General features: G+C 37.1%; 1 protein-coding gene across 1 annotated transcript; it reads right to left on the bottom strand.

Moving 5' to 3' along the window:
- Positions 1-7216: 7216 nt before the first annotated feature.
- On the bottom strand, positions 7217-15450 carry LOC104423188 (chaperone protein DnaJ). Its single transcript, XM_010035669.3, has 11 exons — positions 14980-15450; positions 14434-14502; positions 13646-13738; positions 13407-13528; positions 12848-13043; positions 12138-12313; positions 10714-10843; positions 9514-9674; positions 8807-8898; positions 8404-8506; positions 7217-7703 (listed from the first exon to the last, which is right to left on the bottom strand). The coding sequence occupies exons 1-11, from the start codon at positions 15271-15273 to the stop codon at positions 7658-7660; spliced, it is 1482 nt and encodes a 493-aa protein (XP_010033971.2). The 5' UTR covers positions 15274-15450; the 3' UTR covers positions 7217-7657.
- Positions 15451-23856: the final 8406 nt, after the last annotated feature.

Raw genomic sequence — 23856 nt, 5'->3', positions numbered from 1 at the left:
TCTCTTTTGTTTCTTTTTGAAATCCATATGAACAATTTTTAGAGTAGATAAGCGTTTGGTGACAATGAGGGAATAAATATATGAAGCAAGTTTGCTCAGATTTAAAGGCAAGTTCATATTTAATAGATTTATAGGTCGGTAAGTGATGCATGCCTAAATAGTGAAGTCTTAGAAAATATTTTCTTTACCAAATATCGGAAAATATTTTCTGAAACATTTTCAAGTTTTAGCCAAACACTAGAAAATAGTCATTTTCCTGGAAAATGACTTATGGGAAAATATTTTCCGGAAATGACTCATTTTCCGCGATATGAATGGACCTTAAATTGCAATTGAATAATTAAGGGTAATTTTTTTCTTTTTAATGAAAATGGAGTGCATTTAGTCATATAAGAGGGGAAATAGCGGCTCCAATTTTTAATTGTTAGTTTATACTTCCATAAAAATTAGTTTTGAGAACAGAGAAATTTCGAAGGAACTTTTTCTTTTCTAAGTTGTCAATCAAATTTATGGATAAATTGTTAAGTAAAATTTAGAAATAGTTTAACATAGACAATTTTTAGTATAATCATTCGTTTCTAGAATAATGGGTTCATTAGATGAAGAAAAAATTCTTTAAATATTTTCTATAATTAAAATCAGAGAAAATCTCAAATAATGATCCAAAATGAGCCTACTTTTCTCAAATAAGAACCTAAAGTGACCGTTGTTCCAAATAAGGACTGAAGTAGCTAATAAGTCTCAAATAAGGACTGAACCCGTCGGCCGGCCAAAATGTTCATCGGTGGCGAGCGTGTGAAATTTCCAGTGGCCGAAATATGGGCAATTTTGTCCCAAAAAATTATATATAGAAATTAATAAACCCTAAAAAAAAACCCCCCAAACTCTTCACGTTCTTCTTCTTCCACTCTTCATCTTTTACGTTCTTTGTCCCCTCTCGTTTGGAGAACCCAAATGCTTTGTTGATGAAGCAAGATCCTTGTCTCCCTGAGTTCCAAAGGTACATGCCCCCCCCCTCTCTCTCTCTCTCTCAATTTGAACGAAACTGACCTTGGTTGAATGGTAGTGTGAATCAAAGTGTATGCCAAACCTAGGAAAAGATAATGAAGAATCAAGGCCCTCGTGTTACACACGAGTCTCTCAATAACGAAAATGTGGCTTTACTCAAGATTTGTCTTCTTTGTTGGAAAGAAACGAAGACTAAAAACAAAAGAAGAAGATGTGAAGAAACGAAGGTAGGGGTTTCTTGTTGTGTTTCAATTCGTGTTCCATTAACAGAAAATTGCCATGCTCCAAGCGAGAGAGGACAAAGAATTGAGAAGATGAAGAGCAGAAGAAGAAAAATGTAAGAACATGAAGAGTTTTTCTTTTAGGTCAAAAAATCGTGAAGAGTTTGGGGAGTAGTTTTTAGGGTTTGTTAATTTCTATCTATATTTTTTGTGGACAAAATTGCCCATATTCTGGCCACCGGAAATGTCACACTTTTGCCGGCCGGTGAACATTTTGGTCGGCCGGTGAACATTTTGGTCGGCCGGTAAGTTCAGGTCCTTATTTAAGACTTGTTAGCCACTTCGGGTCCTTATTTGGGACAACAGCCACTTCGGGTTCTTATTTGAGAAAATATGCTTATTTTGGCTCCTTATTTGAGATTTTTCCTTAAAATCACAATTATATTCTCAAACATAAAACTTTAAAGATGAAATGTAACTAAAGCAAAATTCAGTCATCCTCTAATTCAGTCATCGCCAATTTTCACTAGATTAGGAAATATTATGGAGGCCACTCGAGGATGTGTTGGATTTCCATTCCAATTAGGAATGGAAATTCTCCGGATTGTAATAGATCGATTTATAACCAATATATTATATTGACATAATGATGCCATCTATCATCAGTCTTTTATCTAAGATTGATTTCCACGGAACGAAGGAAAATGGAAGGAGGAAAGCAGGTCCTATGTTCACGAGGTTTACACATTTGGGATTTTGTTAACATATTATTCCTTTGAATTCCTTCCTCGTACCCAAACAATGTTTAAGGGTGAAGATTAAGGAATGCAAAGAATTATTAATGGCCTAAATCTTATTCCCAATTCAAGAGAAAATTACAATGGATTCTCGGGAAAAAATCAAGGGAACGATCAAGGACAGCACTCGTATCCAATAATTGTCCTCATACATGTCATTTCCTTCCACCAGAGCAATTATGGATTCTATAGGAGCCCCCATTGCTCACGGGGAATATAAACAAATTACCCAATCGCTAATTTCTGGAAAAGAGAAATAGAGAAGTCCCCTATATACATTTGTATGCGTTAATTCAAATCATCCTATTGATCATCGGTAAAAGTTTGTCCTGCATTGACCGCCATCAGTTATAAAGAATGGAGTCTAATTTAGGTTAAGATAATGAAGAATGTTTCTTGTGGGCATGATTTGCTATTGAACTGGAGACAGTGGTCATTAATGCTATTCTGCACTTGCAAGCAATGCTCGAGATTGGCATTCGAAGTTCGAACTCATTGCTACGATCTCAATTCCCTTAGAAGGCTTATATCAATGGTTTGACTTGATTTCCTTCAATAGATGAAGTTAACTTTCATACAAGAGTATCTCCATATCTTGTCAAATTATTTAGTCCTTTAATCAATTCTACATCTAATAGTTAGTTACCTGTAATAAATGTAATATATGAGTACAGACCACTTTGTCCATAGTGAACATTTCCGTTTAGGGCAAAAGGAACTCTAATCGAAAAGTGTGATTATGTCCAAATACTCGTTCATAAGTGACTTTAACAACTCTAAAAACACTAGCGTTCTCACCGCTAAGCATTTTATATCTCTCTTCTCCAATCATTTTCTTAACAACAAAATTGAGCAGTCGTTTCTTCTATGGACTTAGGCCGAAGCTGAAAGCAATTCTTTCAGTCCAACCTCCCCAATTACGGCAGCAAAATGTGAAGGTATTCTTCTGTCCCTTCCCTTCAAGAGGCATCGGTGTTGAGGCTGACCCACCTTCAGAATCTTCCTCTCCATCTCAACGTCACCTCTAGCCCACGCAATGCGGAAGGGACTTATTCCATCCCTGTTCACTTTCTCCACGAACTATAGGAATAAGGGTTAGGGTTCAAAGTGGATTTTGGCCCCAATTTGTTAATTTAGGGCAAATGATGGCCAATTGATGCCGTTTAGGTTTAACAATTGCTGACTTCACTTTACCGGCAAGCCTCGTCCAGATAGCTTATTTGAAAAATTTGTCACGTCATATTTGCCGGCCACATAAATCGGTGGCAATAGCACTAGAGTCATCTCTCAGAAAATTTTGGCATTAAAATAAGTGCCGTATAGAAGTTAAGATACTTTTAGTGTCATTTTTTCCAACTTTAAGACTTCTAGCGCATTCATCCTAAGTGTTAATGAAAAGATATCGAGATGTCTCATCGTGCATAATATTTTTTTGTGTATTGTTAGATATTTTTATAATGTTTTACACGTTATGTGCACAAATATCTCACTAATAGTAAGGGAAAATATAAATTCCTGAATATAGTTAGTAAAGATACTTGATATACATTTTAGACTAATGAAATTAACTGAAAAATTCATCAAGGAAGTGAGCTTTCAAGATAAGATAGGCAAACAATAGATAAGTTATATAAAAGAAATGATCAAAAAGATTTTAAGTTTTTTACTATATCAAAAGATTTATCCTTTTTTTCTTATTATTACCGAGATACTTTTACATGGAGCTTGTAGAGTGTCATAGCAATATCTATGAATATACTAAAAAAATCTTTAATAAACTAAAAAGAAAATTATTTAAAATGCTTAATTACAGCAACTAGATGCTAAATAGAAATAGCAAATATAGAAAAAAGAAGGAATAAGGCCATCTCTTTGCCATTGAATGACCGAGGGCTATTTTGTCTTTTTAGTGTAAATGAAATGGATTTAGTCACAGAAAGAGTAGAAATAGCGCTGTCCATTGCTTCATTGCCTCGATGGTATTGTTCCCTAATAGTTTTGGAATTGTCTCCCTATGCTTTCTTGGAACCTGGTTAGTTTTGCCGTTCTTCGTTCATCAGTATTTTTGAAGATAATTGTAAACCATTCGTCACCATAAATCGATAACCGATTGATAATGATCACACAAATGCGTCATTGATGTATGCCGATGCCGATTACTAATATCCAAAATTAATCCCTACGGTCGTCAATAATGTATCACTTGCCTGGCTGCGTCTATGTTTTAGTCATGTGATTGAACGTGTTCATGCATTAGCTATGTGCTCATCCATGTTGACGACTTGATCATATTTTGGTGTAGACACTATATAAAGAGTATACAAATCTTATAGATAAACGATATGATATACATAGCCCTATCGATAAATTAAAATGTTTGACTAAAAAGCTTAAACTAATAAATAGATAAGATCACCTGTATATCAAGAGCAAATAAACCTCATAAATAATCAATATGTGATACTTTTGATATTCATAATCCACGATATAACTTGCAATATCATTCACCTCAAAGAATGCCCTAGCGTCGTACCTTGGAGTTGGATCATGATTTTTGTCAATGGGCATACACATGTTGAGATTTTCCAGATGACTCGAGCCTCAATCTGTATTGCCAACTGCCTGTGAACTACATAAAATTAACAAAAGAGCAGTGCAAGATTTAGCTTTCCATGCGTCCTTTCCATACCTCAAAGAATGCCCTAGAATCGTATCTAGGACTTAAAAAGTAGGAAAAGAAGCGCCTGTTTGTTAAAAGGTGTTTCTTCCCCGGAACAAAAATTTCTGTTCTTTTATTCTTTGAGCAAAAAAAAGAATAGAAATGTATTTGGTAAAACTTTTGTTCTCGAGAACAGATTTGAAACAGAAACAAAAAGTAGAAAAAAGTAGTTTCTTGTTTTCGAGAACAATTATGAGAATCAATTTTTCTCTCTTTTTTGTTTTTTTCTCTTTATTCTTCGTCTCTTTTCTTTCCTTTTTCTTCCTTTTGGCTTGTCACCGGCCTCGGCCATGGCCGGTGATCGGTTGACGAGGGCTAGTGACCTCGTCTATGCCTCGCCGGGCCATCGCCGGAGTTGGCATCGCCTAGTGGTGGCTTGTTGAGGTCGAGCCTCACCGGTGGCGGGCGAGCTCGATCTCACCAAATTTGGACGAGCTTGAGCTCGCTTGGCCAAGGTGAGGCTCGCTTGGCCACCGAGACCACCGGTGAGGTTTGGCCTTGCCCGGATCTAGTGAGGTCGAGTCTCACGGTGGCACAGCGAGGCTCGGCAAGCTTGCCGGCCCTTGCAATGGCCTAGCGAGCTCGCCGGTCCTCGTGGTGCCTTGGCGAGGCACCGCAAGCTCACCGGACCTTGCCTAGCTAGTCACCGGCCGCCACCGTGGCTAGAGATCGGCCACAAAGGAGGAAGAAGGAAAAAAAAGAAGAGGAAACATATAATTATAATATTGAAAAATTAAAAGAAATAACAAAATTATATAAGTTTACCCAACGCATTTTTTATTCTTGGAATAATTTTTTTGCAATTACTAAGAGCGTTCTTATACTCGAAATTGTTCCTAGAAAGAAATAGAAAAAAATTATTTCCGTTCAAAAATTGTTTCTCGAAACAGAATGGTTACTAATTTTTTGCTGGCTTAGGAAATTGATGACGACAACGATGTTAAGGGCATGCATGAAAACTATGTTATTTCTGTTCCATAATAATTTTTTTATTTCAAACTTGTTTTTGAAATAGAAATTTGTTTGGTAATGTAATTTCATTTTTCTATTTTTGGAATAAATTTTTAGTTTAGAAATAAGTTTGGAATATTTAGGACGCATAAGATAACCATTTTATTTTTATTCAAGAACTATTTTTCTGTTCCAACCTTGTTTCGCAACAAAAATCCATTTAATAAAACTAATTCACTTTTCTATTTCTAAAATAGATTTGGAATAAAAATCAAAAGTAATAATTTTTTACTTTTATATTTTTGAATGAAAATGAGAAATAAAAACTCTTCACAGGTTCATCCTTGCTATTAGTTGGCTACCCATATGTTGCAGTCAGCCGTCGGCTGATGTCCATCGTCCGTCGTGCTGCTTCTCAATTGTCGTTTTTCAACCACCACTTGCTACTGCCCACCATTGCTAGCTTGCCAACTGCCACTGTTCACTGCCCATTGACTGCTGCCAACCACCGCTCCCCAATTGCCGTCCGTCGATCGCCCTAGCTGCTGTTGGCTTTCAGACATTGCCGCTAGATGCCCCGGACATCGTTGATGACGGTCGCCGAACACTAGTTGTTAGATGTCGGCCACCATTACTAAACGCCGGACACTAGCTGCTGCACGCACGCATTTTTGCTTAGAAACTTATCCAAAAATAGAAATAGAAAAATCTAATTCTTTTACCAAAATCAATTTCTAGCTATAATGATTATCATTTGCGCTTTTACTTCTCTATTTTTGAAATTGAAATGAGAAATAAGAAATGAGAACTCTTATTAGTTGGCCATTAGTTGGCCAACTCTTATTATCGCTTGTCCTCTCTATCAATTGGCCACCCACTAGTTGTCCACCCTCGTTCGGTTGCTAGCCTCTGTTCGGCCCAGCCTGTCCATCCGCCGCTCCCTGGGAGGGAGAAATTTTATAAATTCTATTTTAGAAATAGGAATTTTGCGTTAAATGAATTTTTGCTTAGAAACTCATTCAGGAATAATTATGATTCGCGCCCCAAATCTTGTCTGATTTGAATTTTCTATTATCCGCAGTTGTAGTGCTTTTATTTATTTATTTTTCCTTTTTTCCCCTCTGTGTGTTTTTCTGGGCCAAAGCTATACGTAGAAATCTTTTGTTTAAATTGGTAAAATTTTGATTTAAGTAAGATATTTCAGCGACAGGTAAATCACATCCTTAGTGAGGATTGCTCTCCGTTATTTTCTGCAGCGTCGAATTTAATTTCTCGAAAGCGTGCAAATTCTATGTTTGAAGAAATTAATCCTAACGAAGAGTGATACTAACCCATTACATAAAACCGTCCATTCCCAAAATCATGCGAGAAGAAATTTATTCATATCCTATCATTCGCACGAAAAGATCTTCATTTTAAAACACTATTATAGTAATCAAAAGAAGAAAAATTGCATTTATCAATGAATTGGCCTATCTTTGAAAGTCGCGCTACTGGAAATTTAAAAAGAAGAGAGCGAGTTTGGAAGCATTTGCATTTGCTTTTTCATGGTTTAAATCAACATCTCACGTTTTTGTAATCCATACGTGCACTGGGGAAATTCATCTGCCAATGTGCTTTTTCCCTATGACGAGAAGACCATCTCAAGCCCTAACTTCGGCTTCAGTTTGAACTCTCCCTGCCTGTGTAACAATTACAAAGTAATGTACTTGCACAGACGAACCCACTTTCACCTGATCAATGGCTAAAATTTACAGTGAAACGAAAAAAAATCAAAGAATAACCAGCGAGGGCTGTATCGTTTGATTTTCTGGAGAACTCTGAGAAAGACTGAATGGCCAAAGCAGTTAATAGGGCCATCTTCTGCCAGCAAATTTTTTGGGGGACAAAAAATTTCAGGGCAACTTATAGTGTGCAAGGACGAATGTGACTTTTGACTTCGATTTATGGGATACCTCGAATTACAGGTTGTCTTTCATCCATTTTAGAGCTCCATTCGCAACGGACCTGAAAGTCAAATCTTTATTATGTCAACAATCCTTTGTGCATGTATGTGAAAATGCAGTCTCAAAGTATAAGACTAGCACTTCAACTAGGATGATCAGATCATGAGATAGCTACTTCTAACGACTTAAAAAAGGACTAATTCTTGAATGAAGCAGGTCAGGTTCCAGAACAGTCAGCATGATTAGATCATTGCATAGCTACATCTATCTGAACATTACTGTAGGGACTCTATGCCAAGTTCAGCCAGAAGAATCACGTGCTCCCCTGAGCATGAAGGGGAAGTAGATGCACATTCACCAAACAAAAGTAGCACTTGAAAGCAAGGACAAATATCTCAGCAGCCAAGGAACAAAAACATAAAGTACTCTACCTGCCTAGGCATATAAGGATCGGGACATGGTACTCAACTACATCTGGAAGTCTAAAACCTTTGGAGGGACTGTAAATTAAGCTTTCTTATAAGTATGTGGGAAGTATGCAGAATGATTTATGAAGTCTCAACATATGCACGTTGAATCCAGCCTGAAGTAATAGCCCATAATTCCCCTGCTCAGTGAAACCCATTTAATAGGAAGTGTATTTACCCCAAACCTCCCTTTTCTTTTCCATTATATGCAACTCGTTTTTTATGGCTTCAATGAATTCAACACGATTTAGCAGAATAAAGAAACCACTCAAATTAAAGAAAAGGAAGCATTACCCAGCCAAGTCTTTCAACTTCTTCCACCAGTCATTTTCATCTCCTGATTCTTCATTCTTCTCCTCCATCTCAGAATCCACCTGCTGCTTCTCAGGAGTTGGAGCTGCAGAGAAAAAGCTCTCCTGTAAAAGATAGAACTGATCTCGAACTTGCATGGGCACACTAGAGTGCTGCATAGGTACTAGACCTTGATATTAAGCTCAAGGCCTGAAGGTTGTTTTTCACATCCACACTGAATATAATATGTGAATTTGTGTTCAAATCCAAATCCAGTTTTTTTTTTTTCCCTTTTTCTTTCATGAATAATATCCGGTAGTACATTACACATGACAAAAGAGGCATTTTCAACAGTAAGGAAGACCAGAATTGGCAATACGAAGAATGCATACGGCAACCATCTTACCAGGTGGTGGTGTTCTTGGGCGAGTTCTTGAGCGACTGCTGGTAGAGCTACTCAAGGAAGCCAGCTCTTCAAGTAACTCCCGTTCACCTGAACTGCAAACATTGGCAGTAACTTTAACAAAATGACATACCTTAGCCATGTCAGGGTCCATGCAAACTACCCTCTTACAAGAGTATATGAGGACAAACAGAATTATGCCACTCGTTAAAAAGCAACAATGCAGAACGTGTAAAATCTCACTAACTAAAAAGAAAATTAGAGGAAAAAATATTTGAGAGAGTTCAAACTTATAATCGAACATGTTTTGTCAACTTATTGACTCACAGAGTAATTCAACACAGTAAAATTGCATGATTTTGACTGACATTAAAAGATGTGCCTGCTTAAGAGAGTCCATCGATATAAAGGAAAAATTAAATAGATCAACTATGGACTTACAACCTCCAACAAGCACCATCAATCAGATCAATGTGATTGATCCAAGGTAAAGCAGATAACATGGAGACAAAAAACATTTACACCAACACGTAGCTAAGTTCCTTGTTTCGGATGTGTCCATTCTAAAGTGTACATGAGACGAATTAAAGTCATGAATTGGTAACCCACAGGAGAGATGCGTGTTCAAATGAACAAAATATAAAATACAATGATAAAAATTTTCAACCAACTATACAAGACAAAGAAGCAATTAGATGAGATTTATGTACCTCACACGCTTTGGTACAGTGACCTTAACTGTAAATAAGTGGTCGCCACGTATTGAGGGTCTATTCAATTTCGGTGCACCTTTTTTTGCAAGAACCAGAACATCCCCTGGTTGTGTACCTGGAGGAATCTGTAGTTCAGAAGGTCCTTCAACTGTTTTAACCTGTTACATTCAAGATATTCAATCAATAGGTAATCTGAAAAGCCTCAGCAAAGATGGACCACTACATGATCCTATATCTGAAGCTATATAATACTTGGTCTCAATTATCTCTAAGCCTTAGGTGGCCAATGTATTTCAATCTGCTTCACTGTGGGACCTCCCTAGTTCTGACCATCAAAAGGTATTTCATCTAGTCAGGTAACTTCTGATAAAAAATCAAGCGAAAGAATCCCTACATCCCTTAAAATTTCCTTCGTGCCACCTAATTTCTGTGAGAAAACATCAACTTTTAAATTTATTAATCAGATGGGGGCAAACTTTTTCTTATAATTCCTACAAAATAACATCAGCAGTTTGATCAAAATCAGAAGAATCTGATCTGCATCAATTAGATAACCACAAAAAAGAAAAAAATAGCGTTGAGAATCAAGTCGATTTCCGTCATTTAGAAAACCCTTGCATATGCTGCATCTTCAATTATTGCATTTTTTTTAAAGTACTTGAGAGAGCATAAGACCAATTAATGACAAGTTTGTTGCTCTACTAGCTATTTTGTGGTTGGTTTGGCACGTAACAAAAGTGGTTTTGGCCATAGTTGGCACATGAGTGTTGGGGATGCCCTGACTGCAAAGTTTGCCATACATCACAATTCAGAGGAATAAAACTTATTAAAATGGCAATGTGCCTCCAGACGTCGTACTCATGCTCCTATTCAATGTACTTGGATGGTATGAATACTAGGAAGGGCCAAGGCTTCGACTTATATCAGTGAAGGTTGATGATTTTTTTTTTTTGGCTTATTCAGCTCTGAAAGGATAGCTTTGCCACCCTTACCAAAAAAAAAAGGGATAGCTTTGCCAAAACTCAGGGCAGTTAGAGATTTCTACCTTTCAAATTTGTCTTTCTCATTGTCGAAACATTTAATTCAGCATGCCTTACTCTCCCTATAACTGCATCTTTGTTCCCTCTAACAATTATCTCTACTATAAATACAAAATGATACAGAGTGTAAGCTTATCAAGGAAATTTAAAGTATTACCTTCACCACCGCGCCCAATATAGCATCTAAATAACTAATGGTTACTGTAGAATTGAGATTTATTCCATCTCTTTGAATCTCCGGGATCTCCTCAACCTCAAGATATACAAAGAGATCACCTGGAGGACCCCTGATGACGAGAAAATTAACCAATTAAAATTCTTGAACAAATTTTGCAAAGGATTTCCAGTTACCAACTCATATAATTATAATGTTTATGGTGTCATGCATTTTATTGTCAAATTCTCTATCGATGTGATGGTTTCTATACGCATAAGAAAGAAAAAAAATAAACAAAGAAAATGCTCTGTTGTCGAGGGAAATTAAACGTGAACAATCAAAAGACATGAATTTCTTAGTTTAAACTATGAATTTCTTTTCCATGAACCATGAATTGAAAGGCAGAATATGTGAAATATTACTTCATCCTGCAATGCGACAACATCAGAGAAAGAACAGTCCATTTTAATGGCCATGAGGCTGCTTCCAGACTGAAGTCCAGATAACAAACATACAGCCCATGGTGCAGAGGGACTGTACTTGACAATTGTCCTCAACAACTGACTGTGCAGATGGCCTATTTAGTGGAATACCCCTGATCCAATGAGGTTGGCAAGAGCACAAAAGGAAGATAGTGCCACTCATAAGCCAGAGGCCAAAAAGAAGGAAAATAACTCATAAAGGGGGAATAGTTCAAAACTGATGATTGTATAAAAGATGTTAAAATGCCAAAGAAAACAAATAATTAAGGCACAAGAGAGTGGAGAAACTTTTGCCATTTGCATAGACATGAGCATAGAGAAGTATATTTTGTTGACTGTCTTTATGTTTTGTCAGACAAAGCTACTAAATTCATTAAATGTCTTTAATTTTCAAGACTCTTCCCTTCAAAAAGGAAGCTGAGGGGAAATTTGAAGGGGATGTCACCCATTGGATACAAGTGAAGGAAAAGGAAAGCACAACCCACAGCTTACTGAGCCATCACTAATGGCAAGTTTATTCAAATATTAATCACGTTGAAGACTTTCTGGAAAACGTATAACCTATTAAAGATTATACCCTTTACTGGCAAATTGAAGGGAGAAACATAATTGGGTTCACAAGAAGTCGAAATGAGCAATTGCATGAGATAATTTTTTTCCCCATTTGACCACAAGCATAATGACTACTTGGCCAGCTTTTGTCAAATATGAAACTGCGAACAGCTGGATCGCTGATAAAATATTCCCATCTGTTATGTGAAAAATTGTAATAGCTACAGATATTGATTCTACAGATAGTCATTAAATCCAGGCAGAGAAATATCATGTTGCAATTCTCAAAGTTCGTTTCCGAAAGCCTATATAAATTTGTCAAAAAATCCATTCCAAAGATTCATTAACAGTGCAAGATAGATTCCAAGTTTACAAAATGATATATCATACCCTCTTGGTCCAGCATCACCTTCTCCAGCAACTCTGAGGATACTACCCTTGCTCACTCCAGGTGGAATTTTCACTTTGATGTCCTTTTTGACCCGAATATGCCCTTCGCCGGAGCATTTTCGACAATATTCAGAAATGACTTCACCATCGCCACCACAATTGGGACAAACAGACACCTAACGTAAACGTTTTTCAATATTCTGAAGTGACACTTAGCTTACAAAATAATTAAAGAGGATGGAAATTTGACAAAGGATTAAATTCTTCTCTCAAGCAAGTAAGGATAAAGTAAATAAAATGGACATGGCCAATTGAGCTGAGAATTTCTGGATCAGCCCCTCCTCCTGGACATAATTCCAATTAACCTCTTATCTGTAGACGATGCTTAGCAGAAGTATAGTGTTCTATCAGTATCTGTCTATTTCACTAGTGGTAAAGATAACATCTCCTGATGCATAAACAGTTGCAAGTCCTGTTTACTTATACAAAACCATAAAAAAGGTCATTTTAGACCTGATACAAAAGTCCTATGGCAGGTAATACTTTGATTACACAAACTACAGATTCTCAAAAAACAATATATCTTGAATTGACTGATTTCTTTTTTTTCCCCCCCTAGCCAACTACAGGCACCAAACAACCAAACCCAGGACAAGAAAGTCAAAAGCATTTGTTCAGTCATCCTAAAAGGACTTATCTAGGGCTCATACCTGGGAAAACATGCCAAAAGGAGTCTGCTCTGTTCGCATGACCTGGCCCCTGCCACCACATGTTGAGCATATCCTCATCTTGGAACCAAGCTTTGCTCCAGTACCAGAGCAAACGACACATGTTTCCAAGTGGGAGAGCTCGAATTCTTTCTCCGCTCCAAATATGGTCTCAGAAAATTGGAGAGTCATGTCATAACTAAAAAAGTATGGAAACACGAGTTAATATGTAGAGATTTATACCCCTGTCTAGGGAGAAGAGGAAAAGAAAAAAGAAAATTAGAGAAAGAAAAAAAGATCAACATCAATTTTCCTATTAATTATACCCTTGTGTAGGATGCCCTTTACTGACACGCATTTAAAAACTTAGTCATCTGATCAACATTTTTAATTCTAAAACATAAATAAGAATGGCTGCTCAGGACAACACAAAGAAAATAGATATCAATAGAGTAGTTGGATTTCAGGGTTCCACGCAATGGTCAAATCTCCTGAAGCACCAAGTGCACATACAGCAAGTAAGGGGCCAATGAGTAGTTAAACAACTATTACCCGCACTCACCGTAGATCTTCACCCTTCATAACAGTGCTACGTCGGCTTGTTCTGAATCCAGTTGGGTCCATACCCCCAAAACCACCCATACTTGGGCCAAAAAATGTTTCGAATAGATCGAAAGGATTAGTCTGAGTGAAGAACATTGCAAAATGTGAGGAAAGAAATGTGTTTAATGCAGCAATCATAAGGTTTTCTAATGTTCTATAGAGCAAGTCGCTCATGTATGATTATGATCTCTCCAGTACCGTATAAGCATTTGATGGGCCCCCCACTGTACTCTTTACTCCCGCTTCACCATATTGATCATACAAAGCCCTCTTTTTATCATCGGAAAGCACCTGATTATGGCAATGATTCAACAACATAAATAATACTACATCAGCAAAGAATGAAATCGACAGCTGAACAATAGCAAAGTTGTCAGCTCTATAGAGATACATCTTAGAAAATCAAAGATTACTGAAATTCTCCAATTAATGTTTTCTAACCCCACAAATATCAGTCATTTGAAACAGAACAGACTCATATTTTTGTTTTGCCAAACCATGAAATAACAACATGACCAATTTGCCATCATCTGGTAAAGACAATCCTTGTACGGCCATAAGCTTCATTATGACTATAAACTTGCCAAAGCACGTTTCTTATTGTCTATGCCAGTGACTTCTTAAGTTTTGCTTTGCCACTTTCATTAGGCGTGCCTTCAATAAAATCATAACTCCTAGTTTGAGCATCAAAATGTCACCAATTTACTAATCCACACCACTTTAAACAAGTGCCTCTTCCTCCCTATCTTATCTACAAAAGCCAAAGCCAAAATTGCAACCCAACATGAACCGACTTAGCATGCCAATTTTCTTCCTAGCAATTGACAACAAGCCAAGGACCAAACTTTAAATCTACAATCATTACCAACTAGCATGCAGAACATCTTTTCCACTAGATCGCGAGATGACTTTATTCAGTATGTGTCATTTAAAAGAAAACTTTGAGAGAACACAGGAAATTCTCGTTCCTCAAAGCTGATGCATACCTCGTATGCAGCGCTGATTTCCTTAAACTTCTCCGTAGCTCCCGGCTGCTTGTTGACATCGGGGTGGTACTGCAAAATATAGCAACAGAACTTGAGTTTCCAGGAGGGGGATCAAAATATTGCGCATGTCTCAACAACAACTTCTTGCGCATAACTTGAATGCCAATACTGGTACAGCCGTACAAACAACCAACCCGAGTGGCTCACTAGGTTATCCACATTCATAGCTTCTAAATCTCACTAAAACTAATTAGAGACAAAACTACGAAGTAACATGTCCTGGAAATTTTCTTACCTTTACCAAAAAGAAACATGTCCTGGAAATTACTCCGATAGCCAGTATGAACTACTACCAATACTTATCCGATTAACAAAGCCAGTCTTCAAAATTCGCAATCCCTAACCAATCATTCATCTCAATGTCTCCCAAAACTCACAAACGACGCTCCATTCATCGCTCTGTCTTCGCAGAGCTCTCTCGGCAATCAGCTCGCACAAAGCAAAAGCAGAAAAGAAGAAGAAGAAAAACGGAGAGACTCTTTTAACCTGGCGAGCTAACTTTCGGTAAGCGGCCTTAATCTCCTTACTGCTCGCGGACTTGGGGACGCCGAGGGTAGCGTAGTAGTCGGCGGCGGCTCGAATCGCCGTCCGGCAGCGCCGCGCGCGGACTCCCCTCGAGGCGTCGAGCCGCGAAGATCGAAGCGGCAGGGAAGGCGAGAAGCCGCCGCCGCCGCCGCTCCTGAGGCGAACTCCGCCGGCGTAGAGCGGGGAGGAGGAGGAGGAGGAAGATAAGGGCGGCGGCACTGAGGGGGCGAGCGGGGCGAATAATGCCGCGGCCATCGAATCGGGTTCCGGCGCGGGGACTCGCTCGTCGGCGGCGAATCTTTCTACTCCGATAGGCTGAAGAGCAGGAATGCAGGGACAGCTGTCTCGTTCATGGCGGTCTGCTGAGAAGCTGCGGAAATCGAACTTCGCGTGAGCGAGTCGGAGGAGGCAGATGAAGGGGGAAAAATTAAGAAAATGGAAAATGGAAAAATTTGGCTTTTTATATGTGTGGATGAAAAAGGTGTGGTAGGAAAATAAAAATGGCCTTTTTAAATTCTGGTTCGTGTGGTGGCACTTCTTTTTCTCTTTTTCTTTTTCTTTTTTCTGTGTCAGCGTACGGCATGAAATTGCAATTACTACTAACTAGGGACCCAATAAATAATGGGCCGGACGGGTCTCACGTTCCGGGTCTGTTGAATTGGGCCTGGACGCATTATTCTGAGAAAATTGGCCGACGTTGGACAGACGGGCTTGTCAAAGGTCCACCGGCCCATCGTAATCGCGTGTATATATAGATTTTTTTCCTAATTATTACTCTTAAGTATTATAACACGAACAAGTTTTATAAGGTTTATGAACAAAAGAAGAGAATTTTCTTTGTTTTTTTATTGGTGACAATTAAAAATACTTTAATAAGAAGAATACCGAGCGGGTGATAATTAATCAATAGTACTTGAAAGTACTGCTTTACTAAAAAGGGTCCCGATTGATGAAACATCTTTCGATGGGATTAGTTCTTCAGCTTATTTAAGAGGAGATGGATTTGGTGACGATTCTAGATAGTAGTCTCAATGAATCACAAGGGATAGATATGCTTTGCTGGAAGTTAATTGATGATGTAATGCAAAACACTTTGCCGAAATTTAATTGACGATAAAGTGTAATGACAGAGATCTAAAGTCAGAATTTAATTGACGACGAGATATCCGAAACTACGGTTAAAGTGCGAGAATTGAAAGATATTTGAATTGCTGAAAAGATAATCGAAGACTTTTACATGAATACACTTCAGGTATTTATAGCCTAACATAATTGATAACCACTTATGAGGGGTTATTATCTGAATGTTTGGGTGTAACTTCTTTGCCACGATCTTAGGCTTCATTACTCCCTTTGAATGGTTATTATTTGAATCTTCGAGTGTAACACGTAGTCCTTGTCCAAAGTAATTTCAACCTTTCTCAATACTTATCTTGATATTAATCACGTAGTTAAACCGTTATCGACTAACCGCCATCATATATCGATAGCAGTGCTTAGTCACCGGTATTTAGGTTTATCAAAGAATCATTAACCAATTGTCTTTGCACAATAATACCTGGTCATCAATATAGTTGTTACTCACCGATACGATCATCGGTCAATCACCGCCGCATATCAATAGCAACATTTGGTCATTAATATCCAGAAATCAATTGGCATTTTCCTCTTGCCAATAGCTTTGTCCATGATTAAACATGTTAACCCAATTCACTGCTAGTTGTTCCAACTTACACCAAAATCAAATGTTATTTCTAGCTCGCACTAGAATCAGAGCACAATTAGAATATCCGCATGACAAGCAGTCCAAGGTTAATAACCTTATCTCCAACTTGCACTAGAATCAAAGCGCAATTAGAATATCCGCATGATATGCAATCCTTGATTGATTATGTTATATCCACCGGTAGTCACCAACTTAAGGTTGAATCTTAGTTCTTGCGTGAACTTTTTTTAATCTCATTAAAAAGCACAAACTTTAGGTCGGGCCTTAATTTTGGTGTAAACTTTCCTTTCTTACATAAAAGGCACGAACTTTTGGTTCGGTACCCAAATTTGATCTTGTCAAGTTTCCATCAAATTTTCGCTTAGTACACGTGGAATTTCTAATAGCATTCAATAGATAGAAACTTGACTAGGACAAGATTTTGGTACCAACTTAACGTTTGTATCTTTCTATGTGACAAAGAAAAGTTTGAGCCATAATTGAGACTCAAGTTAGAGTTTGTGTTTTTTTTTTTTTTTTTTTTTGGTAAAGGTTAGAGTTTGTGTTTTCATAGAGGGATAATACCCTAAAAACCCCAAACTGGTACACTTGTGACAAATTTACCCCAAACTATTTTTTTGACCACCAAAAACCCCAAACCTGGTATACTTTTGACAAATTTATCCAAAACTGTACACTTGTGACAAATTTACCCTATGTTAGTTTTCGTTAAATTTTATTCTCAAATTATTAAGTTAAATAACACGTGACAGCTTAACCAAGATACCAATTTAGGATTTTACGTTCTGTTTGTCACAGTTTACAATTTTTATGATTTTTTTTGTGGTATTAATCCAATTTAGCATAGGGTATATTTGTTACAAATTTACCAGTTTAGGGTTTTTTGCAGTTGAATAAATTAATTTGGGGTAAATTTGTCATAAATGTACCAGTTTAGGATTTTTTATAATCGTTGGGGTAAATTTGTCACAAGTTTACCAGTTTGGGGTTTTTCATGGTCAAAAAAATAGTTTAGGGTAAATTTGTCACAAGTGTACCAGTTTGGGGTTTTTCAAGGTATTAACCCTTTCTTATATGACAAAGAAACAATTTGGTTCAGAATTAGGATGTGACCTAAAGTTGGTACTTTATAAGTGAATTAGGCCAAAAAAGGCAATTTTTTTTTTCTTGTTGGTAAATTTCTCAAAGAGTTAGTGAGTGTTAAAATACCATTGGTAAAGAAAGGAATGCACAATTCTCTGATAAAGCCATCGAATTTAGCATAACCCACCTGGTGGTTAACAACGTATGTCCCTCATTGTAGGGTTTGAGGATCGCTCATCTGCTCCTCGTAGGCAATGAAGAAGATTTACGTAAATATCATGGTACCGTAAGATGAATACCGAGAGGGTTAGATAATTAATTAGGCGGGGTGATATTAAGAGTACCGTAAGTATGTTTATAATGTTACTATCTCGAAATGAATGTCATGAACCCTATTTGTTTTTGCCCGTTCGAAGGGAATTTCAATATGTATGCATTGGCTGACTGTTCAAATGGGTATATGACGGGTTCAAACATGGAGAACTGAATTAAAATGGGGCAAGACTTTCAGCTCTCTCGAGAAAAGACCATTTGCCAACCTCTACAGCAGCAATAGCTACAGCAACACCATGGAAAATCTTCTTATTACAAAACGTCAAAAGCATTGAATATGAGAACGAGACAGGATTTCAGCTTTGGTCTTCCAGAAAAAGTCATCCCCTCAAAAGCCCCCGCGTCAATGCTGGAAAAACGATATTCTCTTGTTGGATAAGGTTTAAGTTAATGGCGTGTTTAGGTTGAACGGGATGGAAATGATGTGAGAGGACTCGAGGTGGGATTCATTCTATGAGCACGGCTCTTTCGCTTGCAGTAGTTGACCTGTTTGCGGCCGGAGGCCAAGTCAGCGTTGCTGCAAAACAAGTAATCAGGTACAGTGTTGTTGTTCATAGATATATGACTAATGATCTTGTGCTGCGTATATATACGTAGACATTAAAAAGGAAAAGAGCATCAAGGAATTCAAGGAAATCGCACTGCTGCTTTCTTCTCCCTCCTCCTCTGCCTCCTCTCTTATCAGAAACTTGTGCTTTCTCTTGATCTTCATGACCCTTCACTTGCTGGGCATGGTCGCAGAGGCCGCCGTGCAGTGGTCTGTCTTTCCGTCTAGTTGTTTCGACTTCTAAACTTATCTACTGGATACACATAAAAGGCAGACGCTTAATCGAATATTAGTCGAGCAATTTAAGCTGTGAATCATGTAATATGTGCCTTCAGTTCGGCGGTTTTTCTTGCTTAAGTTGAGATATTTGAATTGTTGCAATGAGATATGTTTCACTTTTCCGAAATATTAAATCACCTAGGGTAATTTGGCAATAGGTACTTTTGATAGCATAATGAGTCCGTGAACGGATTTAACTAAAACTTAGCAAATGATGGATGTTGCAGGGAATTGAACTCGGATGACCCACGCTAAAGCTCTGGATGCAGTGAGTACTTTCTTCCTTTAAAATGAGTATATCAAAATATATTTATAGGTGCTCTCGAATATGATATTCTCATCCGCCAACGTATTGCCACATGAGAGGAGGTCATCACATCAATTTACATCAACATTATGGAATGCATTGATTGGCTTGGGGGGATTAAGATTGCACTTCAGAAGTGCCTAAGTGTTTCTCATGTGTATCAGTGTGCTATGAATTTCTAAAAATGCTAATATGAACATCTTTTCCTAATCATAAATGCTTATTATGGGACGTCTCTGACTTGAACCATCGAAGCTCACAGCCAAGTGACAAAGAATAAAAGGTCTTTGCAAAGCTCTTTCCTGGTTTATCTATCAATGCACGTAACATCGTGTTGACGACTATAGAGATCAGTACGAACGATTAGTATTGGTGCCAGCGTCGACAAAGGAGTTGACGCACTTGGCTTTGGATTTCTCTCACAAGACATCCACGAAGTCCGACTTCCACAATGATAACTTTTGAAGAAGCTTGAAGACCTAGGAGCAACAAGATATGGCAGGCAAAAAAATTGTCTAAATAAAGCCAAACGTGAATATTATATCGGCGAACTAGAGTGAATTTACTCAATCTGTCTGGATTGATGCTTCTTGCTTGATTTCAATTTTTAAGAATCATGTACTTTGGCTTTTTTTATTTTAGATTCAAAACTGTCGAAACTTTCACAAATGCTCAAATGTCTGTATATAGATTCACATATCATTTTTTTCAATATTTTCATATTATTTTTGAAAGATGAATAATACCTAAGATTTCAATAGGAAAGCAGAAAGAAAAAAATATAGTTTATTCATATCTCTTTTAATGTATAAATAAAAAGGCCCTCGATGTGCTTATTCAAATTTTAAACCGAGATATTATAAAACTCAATTATATATGGTAGATGGCACATAATTCATCCCCCAATTCTTTAGCTAAACTAAAATAATTTTTAGCTAGAAACATTTGCAATTCATGGTGCGTTTGTTTTGCAGAAAATTCATTGATAAAAGAAAAAAACTTTTGTGGAAAGCATTTTCCTAAAATACGGTTGGTTTTCCTTTGTTTGATTATATATAATTAAAAATATTTTATGATATTTGGATCTCATTGAAAAATGATTTCAGTTTGTATTTTCTTTTCAACCAACCCAATGCATCCGATCCGATAACGTTCAAGTTGGACAACCAACTTTGGACATTAATGGGCAATTGTCACCCATTACTTAGACCCAAAAATGGTCTTATGTTCATTCCATCGAATTCACCACCGACCGTCGTTGCATAGGACCAAGCTACGAAGTATTTCTTTGTTATAGTGCTAACTTCGATGCCTGTCATTGAAAAAACGAGGCATTTGGGTCAGTGATGCCTAGGACGATGATGGCGCCGAGATCACCCTCGACATTCGCAGCGATGGTAGGGGCTGGCGAATGGCGGCGGTGGCTGGCGCGATGGCCCGGCGGTTGAAGGTGGCCAATGCAAGAGAGAAGAATAAAAGAAAAATAAAAAAGAAAATTTACTTATTTTTAGAAATTGTTCCCGAGAACAAGAAGTAACTTTTTTTTTGCTTCTTGTATCTCGCTCCAAATCTATTCTTTGACTAACTTTCTCTTAGGAAATAGAAAAACAACTTGGCATTACCAAACGGATTTTTTGTTCTTTTTTTTGTTCCGAGGAACAAAAGAACAGAAATTTGAAGAAATAGAAACATTACCTTGCGCTACCTAAGTTTCTTCGACATGTAAGCAAGCAAATTTTATTTTCATTACCACATAAGATGGTCAATGTTCGTGTTAACAATTTTTCGCCGAAATTGACTAGATAGACTCTATTGACAAAATGTGAAGATGTGGCGGGAGGATTAAATTGGCGGGATTAAAAGATTTATAATTAAATTAGAAAAAATGTAATAGATTTAAAAAATTTAGTCAATTTTTCCTACTATTAACCTATCTATGGATTTTATTTTCTTTTTGACGTTCTTGGATAGACTTTAACTTTTTATTTGTCACTTAATCCAAATCTTGCAACATACACACTTTTTTTTTTTTTCTTTAACCCAATACACCCGAAACTATCATAATATATTATAAATGTCTACATATATATTCATATCTAATTATTTATTCATAATATTTTTAAATTTGAACTATATTTTATAGCTCTGCAGGAAAGCAGAAATTTTAATTCACCTTATTAGACTGGGTCAATCTTTATTATTTTATCTTTTCTTTTCGGCTTACAAACCATACGATCTTACATTTTACTAAGCACTCTTTCATTGGCATTAAAAGAACCGGACGTACATCTTTTGGCATAAACAAAGAAAACTCACGTAAACATCGTGGTACTGCAAGATGAACACTGAGTGGGTTGATAATTAATTAGGCGGGTGATATTCAAATGCTCAAGTATCTTTGTAATGTCGCTATCTTGAGATGGATGTCGTGATTTCTATTGGCTTTACTCGTTCATAGGGAGTTTTATCTGTATGCTCTAATTGACTGAAGAGAGCGGAATCCAGTGGGCAAGACTTCCAACTCTGTCGAGTAAAAAATCGTGGCCAATCTCTAAAATGTCAAAACATCTAGCATGGGAAAAAGACGGGGTTTCAGTTTTTGCATGATTTTGTTGAGGAACGTCTCAAAACACTCTTTAAACAACTAAATAAAGTGTTATAATTGATCGATACTGACTTTTTCCATATGATGCACGTAATCAGCATTCTGGCAAAAATATTTTTTCTTGTTAAATAAGCTTTAAGTTTATGGAGTTTGAACGGGATGAAATCGATGGACTTACTGGGATTCACTCTTTAAGCCCGGCTCTTACGCATGTAGTGCTCAACCTGCTGGCAGCCAAAGACCAAGTCAGGGTTGTTGCATCACAAGTAATTCTGTACAACGTTGTTGTTTATGTGATGTATGACTAATGATCTGGTGGTGCCTATATATAGAGAGACATAGAGAAGAAAAGCGCATCGAGGAATTCAAGATATAATGGCACGACTGCTTTTGTCTCCCTCCTCCCCCTCCCCTCTTATCGGAATCTTGTGCTTTCTCTTGATTTTTATGACCCTACGCCTGCTCGCACAAGACTTACCGCCTGTCCATTGTAGTGGTCAGTCTTCCTCTCTTATCTTTTTCTTCTAGTCTTTTAAGCTTATCCATTGTATACATAAGAAGTAGATGCGTAATCCAACATCAGTTGTGCAATTCACATTGCTTACTACGCACATGCGAGTTCAGTTCGATAGTTCATTTTGCTCAAGGCGTGATGTCTGAATCGTAGCTGTTTGAAGCATATTGCTCCTTTTTCTAAACATCAAATCATAAACGGTAATTTGGTAAATGGCACTTTAATAGCATTAATGAGTCTGTAAACGGGTTTTAGTATAATTTAGCAATGATTCATGTTGTAGGTCAGCCGTACCCAAGCAACCCAAATCAGGGCCCTGGATGCAGTGAGTACTCGCTTCCTCTCAACCATATCAAGAGATAATTATAGGCGCTTTCAAAGGACGATGTTCTCATAGAGATGCGTCTCCGTATCAATTTTCATCAAAACAATGAGATTCATCATACGTGGTGATTGGCCTTTGGTGGATAAGGATTATGCTACAGGAGTACCCAAGTTGTTGTCTGTGTGTATTAGGTTACTATGAATTTCCAAAAAAAAGCTGATATAAAGTTTCTTTTTTTTTAATCATATGTTTATTGCAGGACGTCTCTGACTTGAACGATTGAAGCACAAAGCGAGGTTACAAAGAATGAAAGGTCCTTGCAATGGCTGGCGATGCATTATAATGGATCATATATATTGCAAAGCACTTTCTTTTACTATATATAAATGCATGGAAGCCTCAGTTTAAGTTAGATTACGGAGAATATTTTAAGGCTGGAAAGTAGCGTGTAATGTAAGAATTAGGATCGTTATATTAATCGAATCATGGATTTTGTGCTTTGGAAGTTCTGAGGCTCTTTGGATCCTTCGTTGAATCGATATGCTTACTTCTCAATCTCAAGTATGTGGCTTTCCCGCCATTAATTCATTTGGAAATATATTAAGGATTTTCTTTGGTTTATTGCAGATGGATGGTACCTATGTTAAACATAACTATTATTAGGACATATCCCGTCTAATTCAAAATTCTAATTTTTCTCTACGGAAATATGAATACAAGGATAATTGTAAAAAAAAAACTCTTAAATCTATTGTACGATACTCAATTCTAACCTAAAATTTTTAATTTGACAAATTCAATCATAAACCTTTTTGAAGATTTGTCAATGTAGTTCTTTAATTTTCACTAGAAATCACTAATGTAAACATTACTGGAGTTGATGAAGATAATTTTTACGATTTTTTGTAATTTCTGTTCCATTTTCTTTGCCATTGGGGACCATTGCTGAGGCCCAATGATTGGCAGCGGACATAGAAAAGAAAAGGAATAATACAGAAAAATTTAAAAATTTTAAATTTTTGCAAAATTGTTCACATCAACAATTTTTGAATCAAAATTAGCATGAAGGACTATATTCTAAAATCTTCAATAGTTTTATAATTAAGTTAACAAAATTAA

This window comes from Eucalyptus grandis, chromosome 10 (assembly GCF_016545825.1).
Source record: "Eucalyptus grandis isolate ANBG69807.140 chromosome 10, ASM1654582v1, whole genome shotgun sequence".
Classification (NCBI taxonomy): Eukaryota; Viridiplantae; Streptophyta; class Magnoliopsida; order Myrtales; family Myrtaceae; genus Eucalyptus; species Eucalyptus grandis.
This window is presented reverse-complemented; position numbering and strand designations above follow the sequence as displayed.